This window comes from Apis florea, unplaced genomic scaffold (assembly GCF_048593485.1).
Source record: "Apis florea isolate Af1SG1 unplaced genomic scaffold, ASM4859348v1 contig_3791_pilon, whole genome shotgun sequence".
Taxonomy (NCBI): domain Eukaryota; kingdom Metazoa; phylum Arthropoda; class Insecta; order Hymenoptera; family Apidae; genus Apis; species Apis florea.
The window spans coordinates 196771-212334 of record NW_028256855.1 but is presented as its reverse complement, the minus strand read 5'-3'; the positions used below and the strand labels follow the sequence as shown (position 1 = coordinate 212334).

The 15564-nt window shown below is 43.3% G+C and overlaps 1 protein-coding gene across 3 annotated transcripts in view; it reads right to left on the bottom strand.

The window, feature by feature from the left end:
* Window positions 1–15564, bottom strand: part of Myo10A (unconventional myosin 10A) — a 71199-nt gene that overhangs the window by 43930 nt on the left and 11705 nt on the right. The window contains exons 1-14 of one of the 3 annotated variants that reach the window (XM_086915516.1): window positions 10888–12736; window positions 10376–10486; window positions 5467–5555; window positions 5343–5406; window positions 5152–5261; window positions 4694–4978; window positions 4127–4304; window positions 3762–4040; window positions 3130–3459; window positions 2324–2611; window positions 2067–2224; window positions 1580–1957; window positions 914–1257; window positions 7–678 (exon numbers count right to left, since the gene is read on the bottom strand). In XM_086915516.1, the coding sequence (XP_086771642.1) occupies window positions 7–678; window positions 914–1257; window positions 1580–1957; window positions 2067–2224; window positions 2324–2611; window positions 3130–3459; window positions 3762–4040; window positions 4127–4304; window positions 4694–4978; window positions 5152–5261; window positions 5343–5406; window positions 5467–5555; window positions 10376–10486; window positions 10888–12666 (5065 nt within the window). In that variant the 5' untranslated portion in view covers window positions 12667–12736. Of the gene's footprint in view, window positions 1–6; window positions 679–913; window positions 1258–1579; window positions 1958–2066; window positions 2225–2323; window positions 2612–3129; window positions 3460–3761; window positions 4041–4126; window positions 4305–4693; window positions 4979–5151; window positions 5262–5342; window positions 5407–5466; window positions 5556–10375; window positions 10487–10887; window positions 12737–15564 lie in introns of those variants that run through there. The other 2 variants (XM_086915517.1, XM_086915518.1) reach the window with 2 other exon arrangements.

Genomic DNA, 15564 nt, shown 5'->3' with positions numbered 1-15564 from the left:
AGTCACCATCGTAAAATCCAACGCTCAAAGCCATGTTGACTCGATTCCTGTTCGCTCTCCACTCCAACACGCAGGGGGGATAATTTCTGGGCACGTGATGAACGATTTGCTGATTGTTGCTCGTTATTCTGAATATCGTCCTTTCTCCTTGTAAAAGTTTCCTCTGGCAATAAGCCTTGTAACCGTCGTACGCGTGGTCGGACACGTATTTCAAAAGATACTTGAACAACGTAGAACTAGGTTGAAAAGCTGATAAACAATTGGACAACAACAGCCAGCCTCTCTCCTTGTTCGCGTCGTTCTCGTTCTTCCACGTTTGATTTGCCAATTGGCAAAGGATCTCGTCCCTTAATTTTTCGTTCACTATCCCTTTATTCACTATGTAATCGCCCAATGCTTGCTCCCTTTTCCCGCTCAAGTTGTTCTCGTTCATGAAGCGGAGGATCATCTTGAAGATCATCAGCGAGTCCGTGTAATCTTGATCACGAGCCTTCGCGAGGAACGGTGTCTTTATGGGCTCCCGTTTCATACCGAAGATGTGGCTTTTGAAGTAAATGTTGGTGAATTTGGAGAATTGGTGCTGATCGATGTCGTTCGGCAACGTGTAATTGTGGTGCATAGGTATCACTTGACCGACAACTTTTAACAGATTTCTCTCTGTGTGGGTTGGCTGCCAATCTGTTCAAAAATAAGTTTGAATTAATTTATAGGTAAAATAGGAAAAATTGTTATGAATCAAATCGGTCGATTCGATACATCCATTAGGATAATTTGATCGTTGAAAAATTAAAATATTACGTATGCGGAAGATGCAAAAAGATATGATGTGAAACAGAGTCAAAGTAAAGTATACGGTAATTATAAGGTTGAAAAAATTATTGGGTTGGATTAAATTAATATTTTTGATACGCACCGTCGAGTTTGCTGTAAATGAAGGCAAGTTCAGCGGGAATTTCTAAATGATTAACACCAGCCACGGCTCTGGAAGTTCTTTCTTGCTCCTCTCTCTGTTGCTTCGCCTTGGCTCTTTCTTTACTCGCTCGTTCGATCTCCGCCCTCTTTGCCATTTCCTCTTTCAATACTTTGAACTTCTCACGCTGTTTTTTCCCCCTGTATATCTTCTGCGCCATAAGTACGCCTTTCTTCAACGATTTGAACTTCTTCCTCTCGCGATAACCACGATAAACAGCTTGAATCAACACCGTGCTCCGTGAAATATTCAGGAATCTTCTTCTGGCTAGGAATCCTCTTGTGTATCTGATGCGTAAATAATGCAATAATTAGATGCTATATTAGATGCTTTGATTAAAAATTATTTTCGAATTGAAAGTTTAAAAATAAATTTAAACGAATCGAGTAATTAATTTTTCCAAAAATTTATAATAAAAGATAGGAATGTCAGGCATTCTAATTTATTGGAAAAATGAAATATATATTTATATATAATATTCCAATAAAAATAAGATCTTGGGATTTGTCAATTTTTACAACAAATTTCAAACATTTTTCTTCTAAATTTCGAAATTTCGATTTTCACTTTTTGCCTCGAAGAATAAAAATTCTTCTTAAATCTCAATACCTTTGAACAGTTATGGCGGCCCTTTCCAAAATCAGAGCTCTATTGTATTCCAAAGTCCTCTCCAAAGATTCCCTGAGGAATACTCTGGTGAGGCCAAGTTGATATTGGGCTTGCGCATCCTTGGGTGCAGCTTTGTCCAAAATGATGCGACAAAGTTCCTTATTGGGGGCGCCTCTAGGCAGGTGCGTGGACACGAGATACCTGTATCGGTCCACGAAATGTCCAAAAAGAAGTCGGACGGGGTAACCTGTTTTTCGAATGCGAATCGTCTCCAACATCCCTGTGTACCTTAGTTGCTCGAGGACGCAAGGCATGTCGAACTTCATTGGCGCTTTCTCCGTGTTCGGCTTGATGCATCGCACGAACCATGGATTGCATCTGAAAACGACGAACAGAAATTTAATTTACAATACCCGATTTAATATAATAACAATTTTTTATTTTTCTCGAAAACAAGCGGAGTCAATTTCCGTATCGATTCTCTTACTGAGACATGGAATCCAAAAGTTGCTGCAAACTGTCGTGAAATCGAGCCGACACTGTCGGCGTTCTCGGTTTCATAGTGACGAATCTGCCGTTCGGTTTGTTCATGGTCTTGTTGGCTTCGTGGGCCGTCCTTACGTGTTGGAACATCTTGCTCACCATCTGAAAAGGAATGGTGGAACGATTGAGAAACTTCGACAAAGTGTTTTAAGAGAGAATGAATAATTCCACTCGACAGAAGAAAATGGACAAAAAACTCACGGATATCTTGCTGCTTATTAATAATTCCACCACGTCCGGTCTCAACGTGTCCCTGTTCTTGTCCAAGAAACCTTCCACGTTGTACCAAACTTGGCCGGCGTAGTGCTTGATCGCGAATTCCGCGGAATTCATTCTCGGTCTTGAGTATAACTCGCTCAACGCGTGATTGTAATGGCATTTCTCTAAGAAGGAGAGATCCGTCGCTTTGGGAAAATTGCTCTCGTCGTCGAGGAGATGAAGGATACCGACTGGTTTCTTCGCGATTAGATGTATCACCGGTAGGTTATCCTGCATATCAAATGAATTCCGTGTACAATTAATGTAAGGTGAAAGTGCGTATTATCTCAGGAAAAAATCGAAAGTTTGATTTTTTAAAATCAAATTCATTTTATTCATTTTATTCATTATATACGAATCCTGATTTGTGAACAAGTGTAATTAAACTTATACCGCATTTTTACTGTGAAAATCATTTTTTCTTCGATACGATTCTTTCTATTCTAAAATTCTGAAAATACAGGATATTACATTTTGTTAATATAAAAATTCAAATTCTGTTTTTTTCAGAATTATTCCATTTATTACATTGAAAGTGTAGAAAAACTACTTTTTGTATCTAATTATAAATCAACAAAGAAAAAAAAATAACGGACGATTAATCATAATCGCCTATCAATTTCAAACGAGCTGTCGTATCTTTCCAAACGAAAATTCATCAAGATTCGTTTATGCAAAAAAAAAAAAAAAAAAAAAAAAGAAAAAGAAAATGGATGGCCAATTAAATCAAGGAGGGGACTTTCTCTCACCGTATAATTAATCGTCGTCCAATCGATTTTTTCCTTCGCGTATTCTTGTTGCTCCAGTTTGAAGATATGCTTGTTGAAATAGAACTGGAGGTTCTCGTTCGCGTAATTGATGCACAATTGCTCGAGGCTGTTCTCCGTGAAATTCTCGAACCCGAATATATCGAGTATCGAGATGGCGGCCGTCTGTTTCGTCCCTTTGTAGACGATGTGATTGACACGAGCGACCAGCCAGGAGAACAATGAACTGTACAAAGCCTTGGCGAACGCGTCTCTCGCGTCCAAAGCCTGGTCGATGTTCAAGGCAGTGAAAACTCTTTCGTTTCTTGCTTCCTGTGGGTACGAGTTATTGATTCGGTTATCGATTTATCGATGATAATAATAATCGTTATTTATTTACGGTATAAAACTCCATCCTTATATAATAACGCGATAAAGTACTTGAAAAAAATAGAAGGAATGGCAAAAATAATGTCTCGTATCGTTAGAACATCGATCCTTTTTTTCTTTTCTTCCAAGAAACCTTCCAAATTTCGCGATTACATTAATTCGAATTATCCAGAATCGAGCGTGTTTGCGATAAAATTGAAAATTTCGTGTCGAACTATACCAATTTATTATTTTTCTTCACTCACTGTCGTTTTGGTCGTGAGCGCTCTGATGATCCCGTCCGAGTTCACCTGAAGGAGATGAGCGGCCCAACGGATCTCCGCATCCGAACCGACCTCCACCCCTTCCTGGCCATGCCTCATCTGCTTCCTGTGAAAGTACACGTTGCCAAGGTGGAGAACGCTGGCCAGAATTTTGAAAATCGTGTCCTGTTCCTCCGAAGTGAATCCCAACACTTGCATGGCCGAGAGCAGCGCTTTGAAGTCTTGGGTATCGGTCTTCCCGTCGATCTCGCAGTTTCCACCCTGAATGAATCACGTAGATTAATCCAGGCGTATCGAAGGGATGCACTCTGTTGATAGAAATTTTCTCGGAAATTTTGTAAAAAAACCTGGTTGAGGTAAAAGTATTTGTCGGGCGTGAGCAATCCGTATTTGTCCCTCAGCTGTTGATCGAGACCGGCCAACAGCTCGTAGAACACGTGATAGTTCCTCTCTTCTGGCGCTTGCGTGACTATTCTACTCTTTTCGAGGAGATACTGAGTTATCCTTCCCCCCACGATGACTCCGCTGAAAAAAAAAAAAAATAATCGGCGAATTAATAAGAACGGTTATCGGTTACGACGAAAGCTGTATAATTTCTCTTTACGCTTGTTACATGACAAAACTGATTTTCTAATGCAAACACACTCGAAGAAATGAATTAGCTTGGTTTAATTAGTAATATCTCTTTATGCATTTTCAAACACAATGATTATTTTGTTTAGCTCGTGGACGCCTAATTCAAAAGTGTCCAATATGTAAATGCAAAATGTTGTACACAGGTTCGTACGTGAACGAGGCGAGCATTCGGAGAGGAAAGTCGTCCCCTTGAAGGGGAGAAGGGGGGGGAAATAAATGGATAAGAGAACAATGGAGGAATAATCGTTTTGTTATTAAGTTTCTTCGTTCTTACTCACTCTCTGAAATATACTTCCAAATATTTGCCGAATCTGCTGCTGTTGTCGTTCCTCGGTGTTTTCGCGTTTCCAAAGCTTTCCAACAACGGCGTGGCCTCGAGAATTTGCTCGGTGACAAGATTGTTTGGCGCGCGGTTAACAGCCGCCAGATACTGCATTACGAGTTTCGTGGATTCCGTTTTTCCCGAACCGGATTCACCGGAAATAACAACCACTTGATTCGCGCTAGCGTTATTTGCGGCTGTCACTTGGCTGTACGCCGACGAGCCCACGGCGAACAGATGGCTGCAATTGCAAAATTTTAGGGGGCGTGAGAATGTCGGGTGAAGGAGAAAAATTGAGAATCTAGCGATTAAATTCGTTTTTGAATTTTATGAATTATTTTTTTTTATGTTCTGTCCGTTCGATTGTTTTATTACAATTTATTCGTAATTTTAAATAGATTTTTCGTAACTCACGGTGGCAGTGTGCCAAGTATTCGTCCTTCGTAGAGTTTCACTTGGTCCAATCCGTAGATGTCGAACATTTTGTAAGGGTTCACCGCAACTAGGATGCTTCCCGTGTAAGTCTGAGAAGTGTTAATTCGATTACAAAAAAGTGTTGATGGAAAAGGAGTGAAGATGAATGAGAAATAGGCAGGGATACGCACGTATATCAATTCCTTGTCGTATCTTATTTTCAGGTTCCATAACAGAGACGCTTCGTTTAGGTCACTGTAATTTTTTAATTGAGATTAATTTTTCACGCATTGTCACGGATTATATAAAACTCACGTTAATTGGATCATGTCTTCGACTCCATTTTGCCCAAGATCCTGCCTTGGCTTTACTCCGCTTAAATTAGTGAGGGTGAAGATCTGGGGCTGAAACGGAATCATCATCACGTCATAATAAAATCTTCTATGATTCAATCTGAACTTTAATTTTCACGATTTTCGAATTTTTTTCAATTTTCTTAATGGAACGCAAGAAGCAAATTTTCAATAATCTGGCCTGAAAATTTAAAAATTTTCTTCTTAATCTGTGACATCAATCAAAAATAATCCAACTCCTGATTAAAGAAGCAAACATCTACAAAAAGAAAAAAAAATGCATTCTTCCAAATAAAATATAATCTTCGATAAATCAGTAACACAAGAATTTCGAAATACTTCTAATCCGGTTTCTTTCGATGTTTTACAATTGAAAAAAGAAATCTTTCGGCAATTCGCAAACGATCTGATTTTCCTCGCACCACATTACATTTTCGACGATCACACGAACGCATAGATACGCCAAGGTTTCCGGTGTCCTCTTCATCCTTTCCCTCAAGGTTGTTCCCTCGACGATTCTTGTCCTCCTCCGTGTACCTTGCCTCCTCGAGAACCTGTCGCCATCGCTGCCGCCATCATCCCTCGGACGAGAGATCCGAGAAAACTCTCGATCGTGGGACAAATCGAGGCTCGAGCCATCCTCTCGAAAGTATTCGAAGGCCGGCTTCAAATTCCTCGGCTTCGTCGATTTGTAACACTCCTCGAGAAACTCTCCACGCGCATTCTCGTCCTTGGGGCCGAAGACACTTTCCTTCGAGCGTAACCTTGACTTTTGAGCAGAAACATCGCGGCTCGTCGAGTCCATGACAAATTTGTGACACTGGCATGTCGAGGAACGTCTGCCGTCCGATCCTTTCCTCGAATCGAGCTTGATCTTGGACGTACAGGTGTAACGGCTCGAGTTCGAATTCGATACTGGATACTTTGGAGAGGAATTCGAGGAAGATGGTTCCAACTTTTGGCGATAATTCGTGGGCAAAGGATTGCCGGAGCGACGATCCTTTAGCTTGGCCACTGACATTTCAGAAGAAGACAATAATTTTTATCAGAATTTTTATTAGAACGTAGAACGATAATTTCGCGCTTCGATATTTTTGGAGAAAAGGCAAATTTCGAGGACGATAATATTTTAATTATTAATTCGATTCAAAGGATCGTAGAATTATGGAAATGACGATTTTCCACTCGAGCCATTCCTATTTTTAACGAAGACGAGTTCGAAACGAAGATTGATTCCAGTTTCTGACGATTTTACAGAGCTGAACGCCGATCTTTTACTTCATCCATCACCAGCGCACGATCATCCACGGTATCCACTTCACGTTCCTCGTTCGTCACAATTATTTATCTAAGCCTAAGAAGCTCTCCAAACTTGGCCGTTTCCATCCATCCTCGTGCACGTTTCTCGGTCTGTTCTTCCGTCCACTTTTTTTGCCCGATTTTCTCGACTGTTGCGACCCGATCTCCGGCAGAGAGAATGCACGATAAAAAAGGAAGATTCGCGCGAATTCACATAAGACGCGAAAGCCACTCACGTGAGACTTAACCGGATACCGGGTTGCCTGAGTTTGCAGTTGCGATTCCATTGGCGTCGCCGCGTTTCGCGTTTTATTACGAGGGGGGGAAACGTAGCAACACGTATGAACGTTCAACAAGCGCACAACAGGCTTGGCCCCCCTCGCAATAATAAACAGAGACCGATCCCGTTACCGGAGTTTTAACGAACTCGCCGATCCTTCATGGTGCTGTAACGATGAAAGCGTTTCGTTTCGTGTGCTCGATATCTTTCCGAGTCGAAATTTTTCGCGCCTCGGTTTACCAGTTTAACCAGTTAAACGACGATTAATAAGGAAAGTTATGAACGTTGCGTCGAGTCGATTTTAGGAAATCGTGGATAATTGTTACGAGATGTTTGAGCCGAGGATTCGATTCGATTCGATGAATTAAAAGGATAGAGAAATGGCGTGAAAGTTTTCCTGTAAATGGATCTGGAAAGTTTATATAGGAATTACGTTTTCAATAAACGTGGAATGGAACGAAGAAGGCTGTCTGTTTATTGTTAATCGTTTTGACGAATTGTTGCAAGATTTCCGCGAATATCATCTCGAAAATTCGAGATCCAAGAAACGAGAAAAATATTTTGATAATCGATAAGATGTCTGTGGAAAAATGTAATATATTCATTTTCGATCGATTGTTCGATACTTTTCATCGAACAATCGAGATCGTACGATTTAATCCTCTTAACTAATTAGCAGCAAGGAATTATATCTGACGCGTTATATATTTATTTATACAACGATTTTCTCACGTTTACGTTATCTCAGAAGAAAATTCGTTATGTAAAATTAATCGTATTATGAAACGATCGCAATTATAAAACCGAGTCAGTTCTACGCCTGTGTGCATCGTTAACTATAATAGGACACCGTACAACTGGACTCTGATGCACGACAATGCATCGAGAAATCGGACCACGCGGTGAAAAATAATCGATACCACCGTGTCTCGGTTCGGTATGTTCGACCGATGAATTAAAAATTATGAACGCGAAAGAATAATCGCGATTTTTTTTATAATAATCTGACGTAACGATTTATCGAAACTTCTCTACGCTCTACTCATGAATTTCTCTCCCATGTCGACAACCGAAACAATATCCAAGCGCGGACAACAATTGTTGGAAATTTTTTTTCCTCGAGAAGGAAACGTAATGATTTCTCGAGCAGTCGGGGTGTGCAATTAGTGCTTCGAGTGTAATGCTTGAATTTAAACCGTTTCTTCGAGATCGTGAAACAATTTACGACTATTATTATATCGTTACCGCAAACGGTATCTTCCTCGTTTATAAACTTATACAAAATACCTACCTTAGCTACATTTTATTTTTACGATTTATCGTATCCTTTAAATTCTACGAAGAATTTTGAAAATAGAATTTTTCTCCATTATTTTCGATTGCTCTCAACTTTTCTTCCGATTGTTGTAAAATCGTAAATAAGACAGATAATAGTTTCCCGCGATTAAATATTGTCATAGAATTATTTGCACGAAAGTTAATCAGTTGTTATTGCGAACTTTCACAATGTTCGTATAGCAAAGATATTTATTCTTCGTACGTTTCTCTCTAACTCGAGTGAATTGCCGAAAATAGACGGACGGATTGATTTAATTTGGCCAGCCATCTTGGATAAATCGAATCGAGATCGAAGTGCGCGGTTTCGAAACGAATTCACGAAAGTGAAAGAGAGGAAGGGGAAAAAACGCGGGGACAAGATTGTGTTGCCAATACACGGAGCTTGTCCTTGGAGCTTGAAAGTGCAAGAAGGTGTCGCAAACAGCGGCCGGTACGCTGCCCCTTTTCGATATGCACTTTCACGCGTGGATCGATACATCGGTGTGGACGATAATTTTCCAACATAGTGTTCCACTCGCAGTCCACTTTCGCGGAAGTATTTCGACGCGGTATTCGACGAGAGGTATGCACGGCATTCGTCTCGACTTTCTACCCGGGACCCGCACCATTTGACTATCCTGGCTATCCCGCGTCGTGGAAATCTCGTTTCTCGATTCTCTTCCTGTGAGGGGGAACAGGATGTTGTGTGCAAGTATATTGGGACAAGTTGTTAAGAAGTTCTCGAAATTGAAACGTTGCTGTAATAGAAATTCTATATTCGTATTAAATTTCACGATCGAGTCTTATTTTTATTGCTACCGATAATACCTATCTCGAATTATATAGTAATTATATAGAATAATATCTTTAAACCATCAATTAAGCAGCTATGTCGTTATAGTAATAGTCATTATAAATTTTGCAACTTGCATCACTTTCTTACCAATGTAATTAAACTCAGACCACGTAACAACTATCTCGGACAGCAATTATATAAATTGAATCAATATAATATTTTCAACCTCGTCGTCGTGACGATAATAGATTCAATAGAAACTTGTAGCCAAGTATCACTCTTTTGCCGCCATTAGTATCACGTAGCAATTATATATATTAACAAGATGTTAATATATTCGTGGATTATTATAATATTATATGCTTTGCTCAAAAAGACGCTGAATATTTCATTTTACTGGATCGTTACAATAATTGGAGACTAAATGATAATTAATCGAATCAAGATGGTATCCTATCTTCCATTATCGTAAAACTTTTCGTTACGTATCTTATTTCCATCGATACTCGAACTACATGGAACTGCAACCAGCTATTGTTTGCGTGAAAATTAAAAATTACATTTTCAACCACCCACGTGACGAAGCTAGTGGTAATACAGTCCTCCAGCTCTCCATTGTTCCCGCGCCAAATTAGCCGAGCAAAAAGTCAATGGAAACATAGTAAGAACCTCGCCCGAAGCGAGGCTCACTTTAAGGAAATGCAGAATAACCGGTTGCTCCTTGGCCTCGAACTGGCCAACTAGTATTGTTGACTACTCTCTAACACGCGTTCCATCCAGTTCCTCCGTCCCTTCGAGAGATAATAACGTGTGGAACCCGGTTTCATTGGTTAACGTCGTCTGCTAGCCGAACGGTAAACAATCCGATTTCTATTCTCATGGACGAGAGAGAAAGAGAAAAAAGAGAATATACAGAGAGAGAGAGAGAGAGAGAGAGAAAATATTCATCTTTGAGCGTGGAAATAAAGAACGATTCTTCACTTCGCGCATCATAATCGAGGTTGTGTCACAGATCTTGCATAACTTATCCGGCCGATCGTTTTGAATTGAGAATAATTTGCGCGATCGATGTGTCCCACATTTTCACACTCGTCATTACTCTTCGTACGTACGTTTCTCTCCATTCAACATCGCTCGCCTTTACTACACAAGAGGGAACGGTAAATTGATTTCTCATACCTTGCCGGCGATCACTGCCTGCACGGAGAGAACATTGGCGGCCCTGTGGTATTCCAACACCTCTCCCGGCAACACGTGGCCGACACCCGGGTCGAACCACACCAATTCACCCTGGAAAAAGAAATGGGACGAAAGGTGTAGAATTAAAAATATTATAACAACAGTGTGGATTGGAATTAGAGGAAAGATAGGCAGAGGTATGATTTTTTTTAATTCTAACAGGATTCTTCTGTGACGTTAGGATTCTTCGTACAAATTGTGAAACATGTGAATTCTTGTGATTTGATATGTGCTATCCTACATATTATAGGGTTTGTGATTAAAAATTCCAACGATCTCGCTATAAACAAGGATCGAATAATCTTTAGAATATCCGAGGAATTTCTTCTTCGAGAAATATCACAAATACCATCACCAAGAAATTCCACTAATGCAATCACAAATAGGGAAGATTATTCACTGAAAATCATAAGAATTATATTCTTCCATCCATAACATTTTGCCATGCTAACCGTTTTCACGTTCCAGGTTGGGCATATAGAGACACTTTCAACTTTGGCAGCACTGTTGGTCGACTGAACCTTCCTCTTCCCCGTGCAAAATCCAAAAATCGAGGACGTAGTCACGGGCGAGTTGGATCTGCCGCTATTGGCATCGCTGTAAGCCCTGACATGGCTGCTCTTTTTCAGGTAATTCGACCTCTCCTTGTTCCGTTTCGTCGGGATACCGGTCGACGATTTTCCATCGATCCTCGGCTGGGCTTCGGCCAAACACTTTCTCGAACTTTTCACACAACTGGGAAGAGTGGCCGCCAATCTGCTCGCGCCGATCTCTCGTTCCGTCAACCCGCTTTGAGACTTCGACCCGCTCCTGGCCGCATCCTTACAGATCTCCGCCTCGTTCGATTCCCTCTTTCCTCCACGAGCCTCCGCCGCGTCGTCCTTGCTCCGACAAGACTGACTTTCCGACCGAGATTCCCCTTGAATCTCGACAGAGTCATCCCCCTTGTTCTCCCTCGTGTTCTCGATGATCCTTCTCCGCGACATGGTCCTACCCCCGTCTATCTCACCCTCGACCCTATTATCACCACTATCTTTCGAATCAGCCTTGCCACCCTGGCTCTGCAACCCCTTCCACGTTTTTCGACACACCTTGGCGTAAATCGCATTTCCGCGAGGGCTGGTCGACGCGGGTGAACGGTAGAGCGTGTCGGGCACAGGATCGCGAAGATGCCTCGTGGCGATGCTCGATGCACGAAACTCGACGTCCACCGCCCTCTCCCTCGCCGAGCCCCTCAAAGTGCCCGCGTTCGAGGGCAAGGAACTCTTCCTTCTTCGTATCCTTCCGTAGACGGGCGGCTCCCTTCTCACAGCATCCTTGGCCAGCCTGGGACTGGCCCAATCCTCGGCCGAGATCCTGGCCGATCTCGACGCGTGAATTATCTTGGGCAAGGTCGACGGTCGCGGGACAAGGCCGCGGGTAATGTCCTGCAGCTTGCTCGTCACTGCCAGGAAATCGCACACCGATTTGGACTCTCTCTCGTCCTCCTTGCCCCCCCACCCAGCCGCGTCGTTTCTCGGCCGCGGGACATTCTTTCGCGGGAAACTGGAGGAGGGCTTGTTGCCACCTTTCACCTCTGAACTTTCTACCTTCTCCTCGACTTCTCCTCTCCCGCGGCAGATAACAGCCACCGGCACGTCCACGCTCGCTCTTCGACGCAGTATCTCCTGCCTCGAGATCTTCCTCCCACTCTGGAAGCAAGGCTTCGAGGAACATTCCTTACTCGATCGTTTCGCCGTGGAGGGCAGGGTTCTGGGCCTCTCCTCCTTTTCCACCACCGCGGAGTCGATTCGTCGTTGGCTCCATCGTCGACTCGACTCGATTTTCCACGGATTTTCCTTCTCTTTCCCGTACTTCCGCAAGATCTCTGTTCGAGACACGGCCACGTCTCGGGGAACGGTGTGACGCGAGAAGGGCTCGCGGCCGGCAAGTGGATTTCGTGGACTCGTTATTTCCACGTCCGGAAGATTGCCACGGTTGCCGGAAGTGGAAGCTCGTCGCCTGGCGACGTTGCGTTCCGCCGATCCGACTGGGCTGGAATTTGGAGCGGAATTTGTATCTGGGTCTGGGCCGGCGGAATTATGCAATGCGCGTCGGACGGGTAACGGTTCCAGGCCGGCGTGGAAAGCTTCCGAGCGCGCGTTTCGTGACGAAAACCGATTCCTCGAGGTCGACGATCGCGTCGTACACTTGCTCTCGCCTCTCCTGTTGCACGCTATCGCGGACTCCATCCTCGTGGACGCGGTTGGTCGAGTTTAATTCTCATTTGGATAGACTTTCCGCGAAGATCGTTGTTCGATCGTCGACTTTGATCGATTTTCTTTCTTTCTTGTTTTAGCATCGATCGCGTGGAAGAAGATGAATCGTTCTCGAATTGATTTTCATCGTAGATTCATTCTAGAATCTTGACGAAAGTAAATGATCGTTGTTGATTTTTATAAGAATTTGTCGCGACTCCCGTGAAAGGAATCGTGGCGGACGATCGAAATCGAAAAAATCGTCGACTTTTCTCCGATGCCGACCGCGAGATCGGGATTTCAGTTCACTCGTCGATCTCCTCGAAAATTTCCTTCCATTCGATTCGCGATGAGGCAGGCGAGTTACGCGGCGGCTCGTTAAAAATCGTTTGATACGTGGTGGAAAGGTTTCGTGAGTCATCCAGTTCGCCACTTTCTATCTCGAGGAGTGGTAGCTGCTCGTAAAACGTGCGGAATGGACGATCGACGACCTGTTTAGAATCGTGGCGGGTTTCATTCCAGGGATAATGGAATGTTGAGCGGATTTTTAACAACTAACCAACCTGCGGTAACGGGAACGTCAATTAAATCACAAACGGACCACGGAACGCGTAATTCCAGCTATCTGTTGGTCCAATTTCATTTAACACGCGAATTCGACTGGTCTCGTTATCAGATTCTGATCTTGTACGTTTCGTTCGAGTTTGATCGGAAATCGAGCACCACCTACCTAATTTAATCTTCTAACTGTAAATCTTGTTACTCCGTTTACTTTTATCGTGTAAATATCTGTTTATTGTAAAAAAAAAAAAAATTATTAAATTAGCCAGAGATCGCCGAGAGATAACGTTAAAGTTGAATTTCAGGTTGATAATATTTTTTATCTATCGGAAGAAATCGGAATATTAAATTGCGATCGAAGGAAGACAAGTGTAATAAAAATGTACATCGACCCGATCGATTCGATTATATTACACAGGAGATTGAATTATATTCCCTTCACGCGTCTATTCGCCACGAGGAAATGCAAACTGCTTCAGGGTTCAAGGTGAACGAACAGTTAAAGACCTCTATCGTTCGTGCATTAGTATTCTTTCTATTTGCAGAAAGCTTGGGCACACATGACCCGGCTCTCGGAATAGTCTCTGAATAGTGGCCTCCCATAAGTCGAAACCAGAGACGTCGGTGACCCTGTTTTCGTTCCGTGGTATGCCGTGTCTTATTAAAACCATCCTCTCCTCTTGAAATTTTTTCGTACGTAATTTTTCTACTCGGCTACCCGACTTTCATCATTTCCCGTACGTAAACTTGCTAGAACTCGAGCGTGGAGCAGATCGAAGTAAATAGCTCGAGCGGAAAAGTGACGGTCGAATCACTCGAGAGAGGAAAGTTTGATAGAATCGAAGAAACGATAGAGATGGAAGGGCATCCATCCATTGCAAATGTTCCAGAACGATGGATCGCGGCTAAGCGATCGAGCCCAAGTTGGAAATCAACGCACGTCCGGTCAAGATTTGAGACAAATTGTCGACGACACGACACCGTCGCGCATATTCAATTCGTCTTAAAGAAGTTAGGAGGCCAGTGAGACAGTTACTATTGGGCGCATTGGGTCATCAGTCTCGAAAAATCCTCTTCGTGCGCGTAGAATGCGTTAACGGTCACGATGTTTCGGGAATACACGCACGTACGTCTCCTCTCCTATCAACCTCTATAATCTTCTACACCACCGGTCGTCGCTCCTCCGTGTATTCGAACGAGCCACCATCATTTTTCCCACTTATGTAAAACTGATCTTTAATTAAATTCCTCCTCCCTCCCTCCCTCCCTCCCTCGGCACACGCGTTTCGAAACGTATATAACGTTTCTCATTCAGGAAACCTCTTTCCATATCATTTCAACGGACTCGACTATCGTTCCATCCTCTCGTTCGTTGAAAAACGAACGGGGGGGAAAGAAAAACAACGAAAAAAAGAAGAGACGAAATCTTCTCGCTGTTACAACAATCCCAGGAATTTTCTATTCGCGACACCTCCGCGACACTCGCCCCTCTCCTCTCTTCCTCTCCTCGATCCAGCTGTCCTTCGACTCGTTTCACAAGCTAGTTTCACGTACACACGTACGCCAACCTCCCCACGTACACACCAACACCAACGTACGTCCTCCGAAAAAAGAACCTCTTTGGAGGACTTGGACAACGATTTCCTCCTCCTTCTTTTTTTCTTCTGCCACTTTTTCCAACGCAAAATGGAAACTTCGAACAGAGAACTCGTCGACGAAGGGGAGGAGGGGTTGCAAAATACGAGTTGCAAAGGGTTGCAACTTTAGGAGGCGAAAAGGAACGACGGCTCTGTTTCGAAACGGTCGCACGATCCGGACGCGAGGATGTTCGATGCAACACTGCAAGTTATACGCCTCTTCTCCGCAACAATTGCTGTGTATGCACAGCAGTGGCGTACACGCGGCTTTTTAATTGGGCCACCGTGTAATTGGCCAACCGGGCCCCCCCGAGTTCCTCGACTCGTTCCTCGACGATTCGAGATGCACACGAGACGCGTCCAACGACGCGCAATCGAGATCGAGATGTCGAGATATCGCGAAAGGGGCGACGAATATTTGGCCAGGTTCGATTCACGGAGGAAAAAGGAAAAAGTGGTGGTGGCGCCAGTGGATCGAAGTGCTTTGGGGTGGAACCAAGCGTGCCTCTCTTCTTATATAAATTACGCGCTAAATACGCGTATGTACGTCTACGTGGAGGTTAGCCTGGATATAGGCTGCGCCTACGGAGAACGGGAAGCGATTCTCTAACTAGACACCGTGGCGAGTTGCAGAAGCGACTGTCGATTGTAAAAACCGATTGTGCGCACGTGGAAATACGTTCGTGTTTTTTTT